We start from the raw sequence: 18,352 nt of genomic DNA on the forward strand, positions 1-18,352 counted from the left end.
AATAATCTCATGTGAAATGAAGAAAGGAGGGTTCTTGGGAGATGATGATGTCCGCTTTAATCTAGAGAACTGCTCGGTTGGGTCGGGAGAAGCCGACCTCTATTGAAACATAGATCCGGCTGCGCCCTCCCTCCGTGTGTTTTCCATTGGCCTAGCTCTCACTCTGCTGCGTCGCATCTTCTGTGCCCTACTTTGATCCCAGTCACGCCTCATGAATCCCATAGCTGTTACGTCTTCTTCTACCTACGTCAAAATCCTTGCCACCGATTGATCGAAAGAATCACATGTCTAACGTCAATTCTACGTAAATCAATCCCACATCTTTCGTAAACTATGTACAAACAACCGGGTATATATACACTTAACACACAATATATCCAAGTAATGACCACTCAACAGTATCCAGTCCAGTCGGGTCCAGGGATACCTCCCTCGCTACCTGGCAAACCACTTATCGTTTGGTCTCCACCACTCAATGGCCCGCTGCCAAGATCACTGAACTCAAAGCCCGCCACCGGATCCAGCTCCATGAGCTCATCCGACACTGGCAGATGTTGTCCAAACACAGCATCCCACTGGTCCCAATCGAAGGTCAGATTCGGATCGACCATTGATGGGGGGGTTGGCACCGCTAGGGGCTGGGTGGTAGGAGAGATCGAGTCCATGTACTGCACAGGAGCTGGTGGAGTGGACATAGGGTTCATGGGTTGGGTAAAGGGGAGATTGGTGTTAAACTGCGGGACACTATTGGTAGATGACATGGAATGGCCACGAACAGAGCTGTCGGCAGACAAGTTCATATTTGGTGTAGCGGATTGCGAGAATTGCGGAGTAGGAGGGGCAGCAGGCCCAGGAGCAGGTGCAGCTGCAGGTAGGCCCTGAGGAGTTGTTCCGCTGGAAACAGTAGCTGCAGGTGAAGGAACCTCGTTTCGAAGAGGACTAGGCCGTAGCGTCGAGACTGGGTTCGGAAGGACATGGGACCGGGTCATGTTGTAGAACATCTTCGAGAAGTCGGTCAATTGCTGCCGGGAAACATGTGGCAAACCGGTCGGCGGCGTGGTGACGGGTGGGCTGTTCGCGTAGTACGGGTCTGTCGCACAGGGGACCTCGTTGGGGACTGCGGCAACCCCAACTTGGATTTGGGCTTGTTCAGTCCATAGCTTATTGGGGTCCAGGCCGGCTTTCTGCCAGGCTTTCTGGCGTAGTCGACGAATCATGCCCCATGCTTCACGGCCGCCGTCTTTCAAAGGTCGTTGGGTAGAAATACCGTCTTCGCCGCCGACCACACCTCCATCGGGGCCGGTGAGCGTAAAGATGCGGTCGATGAAGGCCCGAGACTTGGCCGCCTCCGGACTATATGGACGTTCATAGAGATCGATGAGCATGATCATGGTCGCATGCATAGGTTGATGATTGCCGGGCCAGCTCCATTGGAAGGGTTGAAAGTCAGGGTCCGTAGCAAGAGAGATGAATTTCTCCATGAAACCATGACAGTGACGAAGAGCACTTTGATGCATTAGAACCAAGATGATTTGCATGAGGTGTGGCGAAACTATACCTGTTTCTTGCGGCGGGCCAGATACGGCTTTTTGCGTTCTTCAAGAAGGGCTGATATGCGACACAGAAAGCCTTCATAGTAGCAGGTTAACATCTCGCTTGTGGGAGATTCGACAGAAATACCAACCTTGTCGATGAACAGTGAGAGGAGTATTCTTGCCCATTTGTGGAAAGATATAAGCACAGGAGTGTGGTACTGCTCAGAACAACCGGCTTGCCCTTCACCCGGCAATTCCGTACCACTGTTCTGGTGTTCTCCTGGCGACCGTGCATCAGAGAGCGAGCGGTTCGAGAGACTGGGAGACACGCCCAGGTTTTTGCCTTCTGGAATTCGATCAATGATCGAGTTGAGTTTGAGTTGCAGATCAAGAAGAATTGATCGCAGTTCCTCCATATCCCTCCGCGTCACAGGTTTGGTACCCAACTGAATCTTCATGATCCTTCGCACAGCGCCTAGCATAGAACGGTCAACAATCAGCAATTACACCTCCAAGAGGCCCAGAATACTTACGAGCCATCACATATTTCCCTCGAGCCGATAGATAGTAGACGTTAACCATAGACGGGCCACCACAAACCGTCGGATCGTCGGGATTGTCGGGTGGCCGCATACCAGAGGCAACCAACTCTTCGTATTTCTCTGCCTCAGGGCTCCCAAGAAGCGTATCTTTAATCTCGCTGGCATCGCGAACATCCCAGAAATTCTCGTCTCCAACCAAAGGGGGTAGTCCACTGGACATAGCAACCACGCCATCCATATGCACAATGTGCCACCATATTCGCCGACGATACTCGGCCTCATAAGGCTGGATGCCAAACTTAGCCGGGTCTCGATGTAGGCCCATGGTCTGAGCCACCCTCATGGCAAAACTGATAAACAGGCTGCTTGTCAATGGCTCTTCTTCCTTCGATAGAATTGTCTGAACGAGAAGATATGCGGCCAGCCCTTGTAGAGATGGGCTTCGTGGAAAGGATATTTTGGTCAACCATCTGGTCACCTCTTCATTAAACGTTTTTGACAAAGCAAAGCGAGACGCAACATTGAATTCAGCTTTGATCGTCCGGATGGAGATGGTGACAGATCCGCCATACCAAATGGCGTAGAGTAGCGGGATAAACGAAGGGTCAGGGCACGGCTCGCCGGAGTAACTGCTGTAGTCGTACCACTCCCAGAATGCGTTGTATAGTTTGAGGATGGTAGGGGGATGAACAACAGGACTAATTGCATGAACACCGGACATGAATCCTCTGTATAGTATATGACTTTGTCGTTTTGTCGGTACGTTCTCCAGCATTTCTGGTTCAACAACCTTCTCATTCACAGAGGGAGACCCGCTGGACGGGAACATGACGGATTTTTGGAATGTCTCCCCAGAGGACATGTGGTCGCCGGGATAGCTAGCATGACTATCAAGTGATGGCCGCCATTGGCTACCCGGAGTTCCCCCGAGGGGATCTGATACGGCCTCATCAGTGGGATGGTTAGTAGGGGGGGTGTCGTTATGTGAACGTGTTTGATCCCGGAGTAACTGGTTAAGCTCGTTGATCTGCGATATCGTTAGCTCGAATCTCGAAGAAAATGCAGCGATGGTAGTACCTCCTGCGAGATGTAAGCCCAGTAAGTCGTACCAACATATCTAGATCTGGTCAGTCACACAGCCAATGGTGCCAGCAACAGTTAACGCCTACCGTGATCTACCTCCATCCTCTAGACTCAGATGCCCTAGATTTAGACTACCGACCGGATCGACCAAATCGGTCGCATGGCCAGACGGGATAGGAAATTCGTCTCCGCTCGAATCCGCTGCGCGTCGCGGACTGTCCGGTCGAGGGGTAGCACGCTTCAGCGTCACTCCCTGGCCATGACTGGTAGCCGCCCGGGTATCACCCTTCACAGCATCCAAGTTCACATTTTGCGCCAACAATTGTCGGTCGGCCGGGTCAAGGGGTTGGTTGGTCTTGCTCAACCGCTCGATCATCGATGTCAGTTTATCCAGACGGGCCTCGATCGCTTGCGACCCGATCTTCTGGTCGGATCCAGCCTGCTTCAGATGACCGTAGATGGATTGAAGGTCTTCCATAGGATCATCGTCCAGCGGTCGCGACATTTCCCTCCGTCGTTTCACTCCATGGCCGTTCTTTGACTGCCCCGCGGCATCTTTCTGTGGCGGCGCATCGTACACGCATTCGGTCCCGTTCTTCACGCAGTTTCCGCATACAGGATGTACCTAGCCCTTAACTTAGCAAGCTTGTTCTATGGTTCGAAAAGGCAATCCCGGGTGGTCAATACCTTGTCGCATTTGACCTTGCGTCGGCGGCAAGTATGACAGCTGTAGCTGGCGCGATTCCGAGTGATCTGACGGTGGTGCGCCTTTCCCGGTAAAAGTCTGGGGGCGGTAAACGGAGCGGGTGTTGATGAAGACGAGGATGCGCTGTAGTTTGCCGGGAACTGCGAAGGTGTAGTCTGGCCTGAAGACCCAATTATGGGCGGGTTGTTCGTCGGAGTTGTATTCATCATGCGTCGGGTGCAGTGGCGGGGCTTCGGAGAGAGCGGTCGAGACCGGGCGGATGGTTCATAGGGTCCTTTGCATGTGGGTGAGGACTTCGATCATGTATATGCGAGCATGCGCCGCTTGATGGGGCACAGTAACGAAACACCGGCAGGGCGTGATGGTAGAAGGTTCGGAAGAGCTGGGTCTTGGGGAGAATGAGTGACAGACGCGGGACTCCGGGGTAATACTACATTTCCTATTCCTATGACGGCCGGTGGTTAGGTAATGTTACCCTATCTGGTAAAGTGACTAAGGGAAAAGTCGTCTGAGGCCAATCGGAGCGGGCCGTTACCCAAGCAGTTCGAATTGAAGTTCCCGTCATTACGGAGTACACTGTTCGAGCATATATGCAAACCTCGGGTCCGGAAAGGCCACTCCTCACAAGTAGTTCAATTCATCTGGTATCAAGAAGAGCACGTAGACCCTCTAGTGTAAAGCAACAAACGCCTTACGCCCGTCCAATGCAACCACGAGCATATTCATCCCACACATATAAACAGCGAAGAGATAGTCATCGTCCAGAGGAAGCCTTTTTTTTATGCCTTGCCCTTCTTCTTGTCCTTCTTTTTCTTCTCGCTTGCACCGCCTGAGGGTCCACCCATCATCGCGGACATATCGGGCATGCCAGGAATCTGGGGCATGCCCGGCATCCCACCCATGTTCTGCATCTCCGCCATGGCGTCCTTCAGCGGGTTGTCGCTAACACCGCCGCCACTATATGCCGGGGAATGGATAGGCAGAATCTGTCCAATCTTCCAGCCACGGGGGGCAGAGGGAGCGGGCGGTAGTTTCTCGGGCATGGGGAGACCTTGAATCCGCAGTCGGTAGGGCGATTGCTCAGTTGTCGGGTGCGCTTTCAGATACTGGGCCACCAGAATGTACAGATGATGCTCTTTGCGATCGGTTAGTCTCAAGTTCCACATCAAAGGGGCAACTGCAGGAGCAACACACTGTTCTTGATCTTCGGATTCACCGACTGCCCATTCTCATTCTTCAGCATCACACGGACCCTTCCCGGGTTCGCCCAGTCCTTGGGGTGCAGCTTTTCCGGCTCGAACCCCGCAGTCAATCCCAGCATTTGCGTAGCATCAAGAATGTCTCTGGCCAACGGATTCTCCACGGCCAACTCTGCACCGACCTTGCGACCCTCGGCGCGGGATCGCGACTTGTCGAAATACACGGGATACAGACATTGATAATATTTCGGGATCTCACGACGCGGTTCCGGGGCCGGTCTCATGGGCATGGACGTGGTGCTCGATGTCGGAATGCCTGCGGCGGAGAGGATCGAGGGGTTCAAATCGGAGGGGGCCACCTCCTCAGGGTCGGAGTCAGAGACCTCCTCGACTTGTGCATTGCGGGACATGATGCTTTTTCCGGTATGTCTGCTGCACAGAAGGAAAGAATTGAGGTGGTGGTGTCGACCGTGGGCTGTGTGGGAGTTTGTATCTACGTCAGTCAACAGCGCAACACGGCGCAGTGGCCTCTGTGTGGGTTCGCCTGCTTAGTCAGCCATAGCTCATCACCGTAGTTATATACTTCAGTACTTGCACCTATAGGTGAAATTGGGCAGTCTCAATCAACAGTTAAGTAGAACATGCTTTCGGATAGAATATATGGGTGTCTGATTTTCTCATTTGTCTATAATACAACAAATGGGAACGCGTATCGGGCGACTATATGAATGCTTTGCTCCAAGATATATATGTGCGGGAGACATCACCCTTCAGGCTGGGAACAAAGCCGTAGATGTTTTCATACACGATTATGTATTTACTGAAAGGGCCAAAAATGAGCGCGATGAGTCCAAACTCTCTAATATAATGCGAGCAGTACCTACGAAAATATTGATCTGTTGGCCATCAATTGGAAGAGAACGACCTAGTAATTTCGAAGGAGGAATGGATATCAGCTCTAGGTACTATCTTATTAGAAGTTTTCCGATCCGCCCTGTGTGACCTTCACGTGCAAGCACATGTGATTCTCAAAGGCTGGTACGACCTTTGTCGGTGAAGGAGGCAATACAATGGGCATGGGATGAATCATAGATGCCTACTGAGCTTTGACCCCCTACCATTAGATCCATCGCCGACTGCCGTTTCACATGGAGAAACCACCAGCTCACCCAGTAGTCTGCGTCTCGGTCTAGCATGGAGAATCAAGCAACATTCTGCGGCAAACAACTCCACGTCCCGGACATCTCTACCAACCAGCCGTGACGAACAACACCGAACCAGTCAGAGATAGATCTGAGTACAAGGCGGAGAAAGCGACAACACCGCGATAAGACATCATGACATGCAGGCTAACCCCGCATATCGCGCGTATCAGCCAATTACCCCTCTAGGCAGCCCTTGCTGGCGGGTCGTCGGCGGGGAGAGCGAACCGGATTGTCGGGATCCAGTCGGCATCCCGATCCCCGCCCCCTCCCATCTGTTGTGGCACCGAGATAACAACCTTTTACCTTAGCCAACTTGCAACGGTCTTTTAACACTCACTCCTTGCCATTCCTTCCACAGACTCACTCACTCACTCCATCATCTTTCAGATCCAACTATCTCGATTCATCATGACCCAGAGTACGTACCACATCCACAAACAGACAACATCTACTCACTACTACATACAGTTACCAGCGCCGTCCTCCACCGTGACACCCGCTTCGTCCCTAAAAAGGCCATCGGGGGAAAGGGGAGCTACCTCTTCCTGGAAGATGGTACCAAGTTCCTTGACTCCACTGGCGGTGCGGCCGTCTCGTGCCTTGGACACGGCCATGAGAGGGTCAGCGAGGCGGTCATCGACCAGATGAACAAGTTAGCCTACTGTCACACGGCATTCTTTGGCACCGACGTGTCCGAGGAACTGGCGACCTTCCTCTGTGACTCCACGGGCGGCAAAATGACAAAGCTTTACGTAGTCAGCTCCGGTACGCTCCCAGCTTCCTCCCTATACAAACAATCCAAGTACCATCGCTAACCCCTCATCCCAGGCTCCGAAGCAGTCGAGGCCGCGCTGAAGCTGGCCCGTCAGTACTTCCTCGAGATCTCCAACCCTCAGCCCCAGCGCACCCGATTCATCAGCCGTCTTCCCTCCTACCACGGTATCACGCTCGGTGCACTCAGTGCGGGCGGCCACGTCTACCGTCGCAAGCCATTCGAGCCTCTTCTCTCCCAGAACACATCCCACGTGTCACCGTGCTACGCTTACCGGGGCATGAAAGAAAACGAGTCAGAGGCGGACTATGTCCAGCGGCTCGCCGACGAACTGGACGCCGAGTTCCAGCGGGTCGGACCCGACACCGTTTGTGCCTTCATCGCAGAGCCCGTCGTCGGTGCTGTACGTGTCTTCTCCCGTTCTATAATTCGCTCTACTCGCTGAGACTAACACCTCAACCTCGTTACACAGGCTCTCGGCGCCGTCCCCGCAGTGAAAGGATACTTCAAGGCCATGAAGGCCGTCTGCGAGAAATACGGTGCGCTGTTCATCCTCGACGAGGTCATGTCCGGCATGGGCCGCTGCGGCACCCTGCACGCCTGGGAGCAGGAGGATGTCGTGCCCGACCTCCAGACCATCGGCAAGGGTCTGGGTGGCGGGTACGTGCCCGTATCGGGGGTCCTCATCAGCAACAAGATCGTGAAGGCCATGGACCAGGGCTCGGGTGCGTTCCGCCACGGCCACACGTACCAGGGCCATCCGATGGCGTGTGCGGCGGCTCTGGCGGTGCAGAAGGTCATCAAGGAGGAAAACCTGCTGGAGAATGTGCGGAACATGGGCGCCTACCTAGAGCAGCAACTGCGGAGTCGGCTGGAATCGCATCAGTACGTGGGAGATATTCGGGGGAAGGGGTTGTTCTGGGGAGTAAGTCTTTCTTTCTGGGGAACATGCTGCGCGCAGCGAACTGACGGGGTTTAGATCGAATTCGTGAAGAATAAGGAGACTAAGGAGCCGTGGCCGGTTGACATCCCGGTGGCTACCTATATCCAGGAGACGGGATTGAACCCGGACTATGCTATCTCTCTGTATGCAGCGTCGGGCACCGTGGACGGCACGCGCGGCGACCATGTCCTGCTCGCGCCTCCTTATAATGTCAGCAAGGAGGAGATTGATATCATTGTTGACACGACTGCTCGCGTTATCGATCGTGTTTTCGAGCAGATTGGCGGGCTTGATGACCTGGTTGCTATGCTGAACGACGGTCCACGCCGCGGCTAGGTATTAGTGTTCGTTCTTGTCAAGTCGATCTCCACTCCATGATGATTCCGTCTCAATGATTTTATTTTTATCGCGTTAGACGTCAAGATAAACAAGAAAAGACAATATATCGTTATATATTAGAGCAGCGGCCAGGTATGACCGGACACCCCTCGTAACTCCCTAGGAAATCCAGAAATATCTATGCTTACATGGAGGTACTAATCGTATACATCACGCCTTGGCGTCCACGTCAGCCTTCTTAAAGAAAGGGAGCTCCTTCGTCTTCTCCTGGGCCTCTCCGTTCGCAGCAGTGGCCGGGGCTGGACCCTCCGTCCACATGCTGGCAACGGTTTCCACTGCACGCTCGATGACCACACGCACGCGGTCCCGGAGGACAGCATTAGCGCACTCAACCTCAAGATCCTCCAGCCATACCCGCGCAACGTGCTTATCAACTCGGATCTCGATTCCAGGGACGGGAATTCCGAGCGCCCGGAGACGGGCCAGCTCCGCCTCCTCCATTTCCGCGACCTTTTCGTCGTCCTGGTGGTCCGTCTCTCCGTTTGTGGGTTTGTCGGTATCCCCGGACTTGGGGGGCCCATCGGGGAGGAGATTTGTCGGAAGCCGTGGGCGCTCGATGGGGGCGATGTCAGAGCCGAATTGCGCTTCAAGCATCATGAGGAGACGCCGGAAGCGTTCTTCAGGTCCTAGATGTGAATGAGGATTGGGGATCGGGATCTCCAATGAGTCATGGTGATGGTGGTGGTGTTGCTTGGCGGATTCTGTAATGCTAGTTAGTTCTCTGCAGCATTAGAGGCCCAACGAAGTACATACGCTTCACGGAAGCAGGGCTGCTTTCCACGGTGAGGAGAACAGCCATGACGGCATCGGCCACGCCGTCGTTCATCATGTTCCCTTCCCACTCAAGCTCGATCTCACGAGTACGTGGGAGGTAGCGAATGATCACACAACCCATGACGAGGTAGGTGTGCGCATCCTCCATGGGGATCTCTTCGTCAGCATCTTCTTCTTTCGGTTTCTCTTCTCCATCCGATTCCTTTGACGGCTTCTCTTCTGTGTCTTCACCCTTGACCTTGGGTTCCTGCTTGGTACCGATCTCTTCGATGGCACCAAACGTGCCCTCAAGAGCCCACTTAATCAGGTCCATGCTTGCTGAGCTAAGCGTGATGTGCTGCTTGCAGGTAATGCTGGTCGTGGTTAGACCTGCGTACTCTCGAAGATCGTCTGGAGCCATTAGTGACAGGTTAAATCCGTTCTGAACCAGCACACCGGTCATGAGCTGGCCGTCGTCTTGTTCCGATGGAGGAGCGATCTGGGCCAACTTGCCCACGACCTTGGCGATTTTGTCCTTTTTGAACGGAATTCGGACCTCGTCGCAGTTTGCAGGGGTGTAGACCTTGACTTTGACCGTCTTCTCCGCGTTAAGACTGAGGAGCTTCGATTTGAGACGCATCATCTGGTGTTTTTCACCATGAACAAGGATCTGAAGAGAATCAGTATAATCACCTTCGTGAATCGTAGATCAGGAGGATGCATACAACAACAGGGGCGGAAACCTCCTCGATGAAATTCCGGTTTTCGACGCCATCAACATGGGCCGCAAAACTGATTTCATCTACTGTGCATCGACGCGGAATCATCACCTTCTGTTCTTCGTCACTATTCGCTCCTCTCCTGATCAACCCCGTTGCAGCTCGCGACATCACAGCGGGGATCTGCTCCGGCTCGTTGAGGAGTTGTTTTGCCATTGTGCCCTCCACACTGTATCCAGTCATAATGACACCGTTGCGTTCATTAGGGGCCCAACGTTCGAGCAGTTCTCGACTTGTTCCTGACTGCAGCATACCAGGAGAAGCCAGCATGACACACCCTCCTACATCATCAAAACGCTCCAGACTACGCAAACTTCTGACGAAACGGAAGTCCCATGGGCCTGCGCTGGCATTCTTGTCGCCGCTGGCTTCGGCCTCAGCCATTCGCTGTCGGAATAGTCGTTTGATGTTGTCATTCATCGCACCAATATAGGTCTGATATACCACCATGCAGCGTCGAGCGGTGTTTCCGATGTAGTAGATGGGGATCTTCTGCAACTCCGGATGCGTTTCCCAGTACTCGTCCAGAATAAGAAGTAATTCTTGGGCACGACCAAGCGCGAAAACTGGCATCAAGACCCGTCCACCGCGGTTCAGAACACCCGTTATAGATTTCATCAGAGCAGCTTCGCGCTCCAGCCGAGGCGGATTGGATGAGATACCGAATGTTGACTCCGTGATCAACACGTCGATCTTCACACCCTTCGGTACTTCCGCGGGAATAAGATGTCGGTCTTCCTCTCGAGAATAGTCGCCAGTAAAGAGGATGTTCAACCCGGCAATGGAAACTAAGAACATCGCAGCGCCAAGCACATGGCCCGCGGGGAAAGGTGTGATGTGGATACTGTTGACGGTATGTGTTGTGTTGAAATCAATGGTTTCGATCAGGGGAAGAGTGGATAAGTGGTCATGTTCCGTATAAAGAGTGGTGCGTTGGTCGGACGAGGAGGCGGTGTTGCTGACTCGGACGTTGTCCTGGATTAGCCATTTGTAGATGGCTTTGGTGGCGTGCGTCATAAAAACCCGACCCTTGAAATTTGTCTTGCTGAGGACATAGGGTAGCGCGGAGGAATGGTCGACATGGAAACTGAGCACAAGGCAGGGCGGTCAGCGACAGGTGTGTTCCAAATACAATGCGACAGCTAAAGACATTGGAGAGCCATAGGGTAGGTATTGGAATACAGTCATGGAGCACAAAGTAAACCGCTAGTACGAATTGTATTGCCTTTCTCGTATACATGAGGAAGATTGGAGAGTGGTGGATAGCGCATCTTCGCGTGAACAACCTGGGGCAGGATATCGTGTTGGGCGAGGGAAGCACCACCATTTCTCCATCCAACTGGTGTAGAACCAAACAGGACAATGGACACGATGAGGGGAGGGAGGATCGCACATACTGGCTAATCAAAAGGACGTCCACCGTACTCAGATCGAATTCATCGAAGAAAGGAAGAGCCGAGAATCCTTCTTTGGCGGGATGCATACCGGCGTCAAGCTGGAACAGGACAATGTCAGTCTCGGAGAAGGGCAAAAGTGTCGTTCGCAACGGGTGAAACGTACCATGACGGTCTTTCCTTTATACTGAATAATATGACATGACCGACCGACTTCATTTCCTCCTCCAAGACAATAAAAAGCCAACTCGTCCGACGGGTCGACAGGCTCGTCGTCCACCGCGGCGTTCAGCGCGGATGCCTTTCTTTTCGTCGCCATGGTGGTTCGTAGAGATGGCCAATTGATGCAGCCCAATAATAAGTGTTAATCACCCAAAGCAGCTGTTATCCGATGTTGTACCTATTCAGCCGATAGTACCGCGGAGGCCGCCTGGACTCGTGTCGAACTCAGTATAAACAGGCCATGACCGGCGTGAAGCGCAGTCCAGATAGATAGAGGAGAGGCCACTGCGGCGCAAATTCAATGGAAGCCGAAGAAAGCGATTAGTGAAGCGACGCCACCGACACCACACACGGTTCGAAGAGAATGACAGGCGGCAATGAAGGAGGCAAACAAGACGATGAAGCAACTGACGATGTGATTGTCGGAGAACAAAGGTGGATGCTGAGCTAAGCATCCACGTGATGGCGCGGGAGTCTCGCAAACCTCGATCGATGCAGGCAAAAGCTCCCTTTCCGTCTGCGAACAACACGCTTCTCTGTCATCGCGCCCTCGGTTTCTAGTTACGTTGGGACACTCCTGGCGCAACTTTCCCGCTGATTCATGTTCCACGCGACATTTTGAGATGGTTACAGCTGGTGGAGGCGGCGGTTCGAACAATCCGCTCGGTTTTAGTACCTCGCGCGCGGACGTGCCATTTACGTCTTGAACGGTGTCACAGAATCTGATAGCAAGACCTCGTGGTCGTGCCTCTTCAATCTCCCTTTGCATGCACCGTGAAGTCGGGCGACACCATGGCGCAAACACAACCCCAGCAGTTTTCCCAGTCTTTCTCGCCCCCGGGGTCGTCCCCCTCCCCGGGGGCAGCACCTTCTCCGGTGAATGGTGGTGTTCCTCCTCCCAAACGACAACGACTTTCTCCTCATCCTCAGTCACCTTATGCCTCTCCCAGCTTCGGAACTCTCCAACTCCCGCAGAACCACCCATCCTCTGTGAACGGAACGAACCCCAACGGAGTCCCTCAGACCCCCACGGCACCTTCACACCCACAACCACCTCCTGGCACCATGGGGCCTCCTTCTCGACCCGCGGATAAGGCTACAGATGCCGCCGAACTGACCGACGTTTTGGCTTCTTCGGGTATTGATGTACGAGAAGAGGAGGCCTATCTGACCAGCAGTTATTCGGGTTCTGCTGTCCAAGCACAGCAACAGCAGCCTCGTCCGCAGCCGTTACCCCCACAACAACCACATCAACCCCCTCCTGTAAATACCTCCTTCACATCACAGGCTTCAACGACGGGGACGCTGTCGACCCAGCCTAGTTTCAGTGAGGCTTCACCATATAAGCCCCAAACGACGCAAGACTCTTTCTACACCGAGCCGTCGACCCAAGTTCCTGCTCCTTTCAAGGACCCGAACGAGCCCACGCGGGAAGATACGGAAGCGGCACGCCGCGCCCAATATCACCTACAAGAGCCGTTCCTTTTGACCAAGGTTCTGGAACAGAAGCTGCAGCGGCGCGGATTCGAGCTTGGAGTCCGTATTCCGGCCGAAGGCTTGTTCCACCCCGTTCCAGGTCGTCCCCAGCCGATCGAAGTGACCGGACCTGATGGTTCGTCGGTCGTGCGGACTGGGCAAACGATTTTGAACCAGGAGGGTGCCCCGTTGGTGGACATCCTGAACCTCATGTCGATCTCTTGCGAGGAGCGGCTACGCTGCGTGCTCGACTACTCATGGACCCTGGCTAGGAGCCGACGCGCACATTCGCATGCCGTGGTCCCCGAGGAATGGCGAGACATGGCCTCGACGACCAAAGCCGCCAGTGGAAATGAGGAACCGCACACGCCGTCGCAGAAGCGTATGTAACCACGGCAGCTTATATCTAACCCTTCACTAACCAGTTCTAGGACCTCACTCGGCCATGGATGCATCGGGATCAAAGTCCTTGGTGGAGAAATGTCGCCTTCTCATGGAGAAAGATAACTCCAGCGAAGAGAAGCGCGCAGCCAAGCGAGCCAAACGTAGCGCGAATGCGATTTTGGGCGAAGGAGGAGCTAACCGATCGGACTCAGTCGATCTACCAGGCTCTGGAGCCACGACACCCATCGGCGAGCGGGCTCCGAGCATCGATAAGAAGGGCCTTACGAAGAAGGAGGCCAAGAAACTGATGGATGCCAAAGCTAGCGAGGCGCAGCAACACCAGCAGTCGGTGGAGACAGCCCGTCTGGCGACGAACAGTATGATCTCCGGACGTGTGTTTGGCACAAAGAAGCAGTACTCGTGGCTGCAGCGTGGACCGGCCACAGGGAGTGGATTTTCCAGTCCGTCTCGCGTGAGCACGACCACACCCAGTGCTGGGTCGGACAAGGGCGGACGTTCGGGCGAACCGGCGGCGATTTCCACCAAGCGACTGGGCACCTTCCGGGAGGACAAGGAGAAAGGCTCGGGGGTCCAGCTGCGAGATATCTTGTTCATGCTTGAGCTGGATGGACGTGGCTCGCGACATGTGCAGAAGGCGTACTCGAAGGATCTGAAAGAAGATCGACAGGAGTGAAGCCTTCTTGGGTTGAGGGCGGGTGGTTACTACGCAGGACCGTGGTCATAGGCGTTGGCGGGTTGGGTCGAATTCTCTAGTCTACGCATGTTTTGGATTCCTGCGTTGCATCGATTGAGAGGAAGCGACCGGGGGCTCTGCATTCTTGTGTTTTTATACTATGATTATTACTGGATTTAATTTGAAGGGAAGAGTCCCCGGGAGATGATGGTTGTTTCCGGTGTACTCCGTATACCCGTGTATGAGCCTTTTATGTTTGTAGTACCTACAAGGTAGACTACGATGACTTGCAGAATGGTATGCCTGTCTGTTGGGACACTGGATCAACTCTACGCTCCATTTCGAATGTTAAGAATGTGATGAAGCAAAGGAAGGAAAATTGCCGCCGTGGACGAGGGCGATGATGGTGATGGTGATGATGTCAGAGGGGTCAATGGGTCTCACTCTATAGAGTCCAGAGTACAACACCGTCACCACCCGAGTCGAGCACCACCCTCTTGCATGTTCACGATTTGTGACGGTTTATTTATTGAGAGAATAATGAAATTGCACGATGTTGTCCTCTTCCATTCTCTTCTGCGCTTTGATTCGATTGACTCTCCGGCCGTGCGGCGGTCGAAAAGACATGCGGTGTTGCCACCAGCCACAAGAGTAAAAACACGGCCGATCCTTGCGTTCGTCTCGGGAATGTAGGATGGTAGATGCAACAATAATAATAGGGAGTCACTGGGGCCATCATAATACACTACGTATGGATAGTAGAAATGAGCATAGTATGAGAGAATTTTTTTTTTTTTTAAAGAAGGATGTAGGGTCTAGGGTAGAGTAGAATCCACGGAATACGTATCGTGATAGACTCAGCCGAGATTCGTCTCCCTCCTCACACTCCTCCCATGGCAAAGAATTATTCTCTGGGATTCATCTGCTTTACTATCCTCTCACACAGCCTCTCCCTCTATATGAACGCGTCTGAATAAATGCAACACACTGTCTGTGATCCCCTCTGCATCCCCGTGATCCATCCGGGCGTCTCCCCGTCCGACCGCCTGTATACTGCCTGCCTGTGAGCGTGGATTATTCATTCCCACGACGCCTCCTCACTCCAGTCCCTCGTCCTCTTCCTCTCCTCCTTCTTCGCCAGTTTCTCTCCTCCACCCTTCTCGTGCCCTCTGATCGACTCTCTCAATTATCTATTTCAATCCCATTCGACTGGGATCCTCCGAGAACCCCGGGTTTACTGCCCTGGCATCTCGAGTCCCCTGGTCTGATTTTCCATTCCTCGCCTCTCTCGCTCGCTCGCTCGCTCGCCGCTCCGGTCCTCACACGGATCGCTGAGAACGGACTGGACTGGACTGGACTGTACAAGAAACTAGTGTCCCTCCCCCTGCCGTTTCTCCTTTCTACCCATTCCCACGACCATTTCTTCCCCCTCGGTGTGGTGGGTTCGCCTTCCTCAATCCTTCGCATCATGTCGACTCCCTCAACCGCGACCGCGACCCATCCGACGACGACGCATCATCAGCCACACTACGGATATCATCAACCCTACCAGCCAAGCGTATCCTATCCGACCACGTCCGCCACGACTGCCGCTCGTCTAGCCACCTCCTCCTACCCCTTCACATCCACCGCAACGACAACGACTCTTCCCTACGCTCCATCTCCCAAAACCTTGCCGACCCCGTCTACCGCCACGATGGCTCAAGCCCACCCCGGAAGGAGGAAGAAGCCGGACTGGGGCGAATTTTACAAGAATGGCATTCCCAAGGAGGTCATTGTCATTGATGACACCCCTCCGCCCGACTCGGCCAACAAGCCTGCCGCGCGCAACGTCGCCCCGGCCGCTGGCAGTAATAACACCGGATCCCAACCCGCAGGCAAGAGACGCCGAACCGGCATCGAAACCGCCTACGAAATGGGCTACTATGACCGCCCCTCATACTCCATCAACCCCCAGCGCTACGGGGAAGAGTCCTCCGCCGCCTCCCTCTCCACCGATCGGACGACCTCCCTCCATACGACGGCTCCCACCTCCCTCTCCCAAGGGAGTTCCGGTGCCAGCAATGGCATCTACTACGAGGATGCCAATATCGGTCAGAAGCGCAAGCGGGTCGCCACCCGCAAATCCACCCGCGACGAGCAAAAACGCCGCGAGCTGGAAACCGCCGCTGATGCGTTCTTGAGCTACGTGCCTCCCCCGAAGCCTCCCATCAAAGCCAAGGACGTTCCGGTCCCGGTGATTCGTGATGTAGGTGTCTTGCACGCCCTTCAAGGTGGATAGTTCGCTGACACGTTTTCTACAGAATTTTAGTCGCACCGAAAAATACGATGACGATGACGGTCATTATATTGTGAATCCGAATACCCCCTTGACCGATCGATGTGAGTGATGTCAAGCACTCGTTATCCGACCGCATGCTAATCAGTTCGCTCCCAGACTCCATTATCAAATTGCTTGGACAAGGCACGTTTGGAAAGGTGGTGGAGGCCTATGATAAACAACGCAAAACTCGGTGCGCGGTCAAGATCATTCGTTCGATCCAGAAGTATCGGGACGCGTCCCGGATCGAGCTGCGGGTACTGTCCACTCTTGCCTCCAACGACCAGTCCAATCGAAACAAGTGCATCCACCTGCGGGATTGTTTCGATTATCGAAATCACATTTGCATCGTGACGGATCTGCTGGGACAGAGCGTCTTTGACTTCCTCAAGGGCAACGGCTTCGTGCCTTTCCCCAGCAGCCAGATCCAGAACTTTGCCCGGCAACTCTTTACGAGTGTAGCTTGTGAGTACTTGCTTCGCCACCCGGGCCTGCATCCATACTGACCAGATAGTCCTCCACGATCTCAACCTCATTCACACCGACCTGAAACCCGAAAACATCCTCCTGGTCAACAACAACTACCAGACCTTCACCTACAACCGACATATCCCCTCCTCCTCATTCGCCATCTCTCGTAAAGCCACGCAACGACGTGTCCTGCTGGACAGCGAGATTCGTCTGATTGACTTCGGCTCAGCTACCTTTGATGATGAATATCACTCATCGGTAGTGTCCACCAGACATTATCGAGCGCCTGAGATTATCCTGAACTTGGGCTGGAGTTTCCCATGTGACATCTGGAGTATCGGGTGTATTCTTGTCGAATTCTACACCGGTGATGCCTTGTTCCAGACACACGACAACCTGGAGCACCTTGCTATGATGGAGGCGGTCATCGATGACAAGATTGACAGCAAGCTTGTCCGGCAAGTCATGCAAGGCGGACGGAGCGGGAATCAAAATCAAGCTGCCAAGTATGTTGATCGCTCTACCTTCATGAAAAGTCTTCTAACCCAAATAGATACTTCTATCGGAGCAAGCTCAACTATCCCAATGACGATACCACCCGGGCCTCCCGAAAATACGTCAAGGCGATGAAGCCATTGGAGGTGCGGACTACCGACCCTTTTATTCTCCCTTTGACACTGACTGACCACCAGCAGCATTTTATCCCCCAGGGGAACAAGTTCCACCGGTTATTCCTGGATCTGTTGAAGCGTATCTTCGTGTACGATCCGAAGCAGCGTATCACCGCCAAAGAAGCCTTGAAGCATCCTTGGTTCAAGGAGAGCCTCATCGATGACGGTACTGAAGCGTTGCGGATCAAGGAACAATTGTCCCGCAACTTCGGCCGTTAGCCCCCTGTGCACAGCATCTTCTTTGAGCATTCTGCGCTGGCCGCCTCGATGACTGCCACCTACCTTGTATGGATACAGCTACATTCACGATAGATGGTTCGTGACTCTTTTCCTTGGATATTATACATCGCGATGGCCGTCGCGCCGGTTGATGATCGGGTACACGGGAAGGACAGAGATTCGGACAAGGTCCTATCAGATCCTCCTTCGGAGTTGAGCGCGCCCACCGGGTCTGGTGTATGGGGTTTGGGGATTCTTCCAGGAGGCACACAGGCTCAGTCTCCGACATATAATGGACGTGAACCAGAATGACAAAAGCCAGCGATTGACGTATCGGTTCTATCTGTTTCGTTTCTGACGGGGGACATGTTATCTGCTTTTTTTATCTTATATCCTCGTCACATAGGGATCTAGGCTGGAGGGATGTGATTTGTTTCTGTTTCGTCGGGTTTGCTCTGAGCATTGTGACTTCTGTTTCTCTGGATTGGATTTATTGTCTTATGGGGGGGCGCCGACGATATCTTGCATAGTCTTTTTTTCTTCACTTCTCTGGTCTTTCATTCGAATTGACCTGCATTCGTCACG

The 18,352-nt window shown here is 53.6% G+C and overlaps 6 protein-coding genes across 6 annotated transcripts; 3 read left to right on the forward strand and 3 right to left on the reverse strand.

The window, feature by feature from the left end:
• Positions 1 to 392: 392 nt before the first annotated feature.
• Positions 393 to 4,072, reverse strand: ATEG_05112 (putative C6 transcription factor; the record flags this gene model as incomplete). Its single annotated transcript, XM_001214290.1, has 5 exons — positions 393 to 1,506; positions 1,584 to 2,010; positions 2,069 to 3,013; positions 3,257 to 3,785; positions 3,848 to 4,072. 5 exons carry the CDS (start codon positions 4,070 to 4,072, stop codon positions 393 to 395), a joined length of 3,240 nt encoding a protein of 1,079 aa, XP_001214290.1.
• A 573-nt stretch (positions 4,073 to 4,645) lies between these two features.
• Positions 4,646 to 5,475, reverse strand: ATEG_05113 (RNA-binding signal recognition particle subunit SEC65; the record flags this gene model as incomplete). Its single annotated transcript, XM_001214291.1, has 2 exons — positions 4,646 to 5,001; positions 5,061 to 5,475. 2 exons carry the CDS (start codon positions 5,473 to 5,475, stop codon positions 4,646 to 4,648), a joined length of 771 nt encoding a protein of 256 aa, XP_001214291.1.
• Positions 5,476 to 6,678: 1,203 nt separating this feature from the next.
• Positions 6,679 to 8,321, forward strand: ATEG_05114 (aminotransferase, class III; the record flags this gene model as incomplete). Its single annotated transcript, XM_001214292.1, has 5 exons — positions 6,679 to 6,688; positions 6,739 to 7,035; positions 7,099 to 7,445; positions 7,515 to 7,967; positions 8,022 to 8,321. The coding sequence occupies 5 exons, from the start codon at positions 6,679 to 6,681 to the stop codon at positions 8,319 to 8,321; spliced, it is 1,407 nt and encodes a 468-aa protein (XP_001214292.1).
• Positions 8,322 to 8,534: 213 nt separating this feature from the next.
• On the reverse strand, positions 8,535 to 11,629 carry ysh1 (cleavage polyadenylation factor subunit YSH1; the record flags this gene model as incomplete). Its single annotated transcript, XM_001214293.1, has 5 exons — positions 8,535 to 9,085; positions 9,138 to 9,807; positions 9,863 to 11,003; positions 11,314 to 11,411; positions 11,477 to 11,629. The coding sequence occupies 5 exons, from the start codon at positions 11,627 to 11,629 to the stop codon at positions 8,535 to 8,537; spliced, it is 2,613 nt and encodes an 870-aa protein (XP_001214293.1).
• Positions 11,630 to 12,324: 695 nt separating this feature from the next.
• On the forward strand, positions 12,325 to 14,086 carry ATEG_05116 (uncharacterized protein; the record flags this gene model as incomplete). Its single annotated transcript, XM_001214294.1, has 2 exons — positions 12,325 to 13,390; positions 13,440 to 14,086. The coding sequence occupies 2 exons, from the start codon at positions 12,325 to 12,327 to the stop codon at positions 14,084 to 14,086; spliced, it is 1,713 nt and encodes a 570-aa protein (XP_001214294.1).
• A 1,468-nt stretch (positions 14,087 to 15,554) lies between these two features.
• On the forward strand, positions 15,555 to 17,767 carry ATEG_05117 (putative protein kinase (Lkh1); the record flags this gene model as incomplete). Its single annotated transcript, XM_001214295.1, has 6 exons — positions 15,555 to 16,334; positions 16,390 to 16,468; positions 16,524 to 16,871; positions 16,921 to 17,383; positions 17,431 to 17,518; positions 17,573 to 17,767. 6 exons carry the CDS (start codon positions 15,555 to 15,557, stop codon positions 17,765 to 17,767), a joined length of 1,953 nt encoding a protein of 650 aa, XP_001214295.1.
• Positions 17,768 to 18,352: the final 585 nt, after the last annotated feature.

Source organism: Aspergillus terreus, genomic scaffold (assembly GCF_000149615.1).
Source record: "Aspergillus terreus NIH2624 scaffold_7 genomic scaffold, whole genome shotgun sequence".
Classification (NCBI taxonomy): Eukaryota; Fungi; Ascomycota; class Eurotiomycetes; order Eurotiales; family Aspergillaceae; genus Aspergillus; species Aspergillus terreus.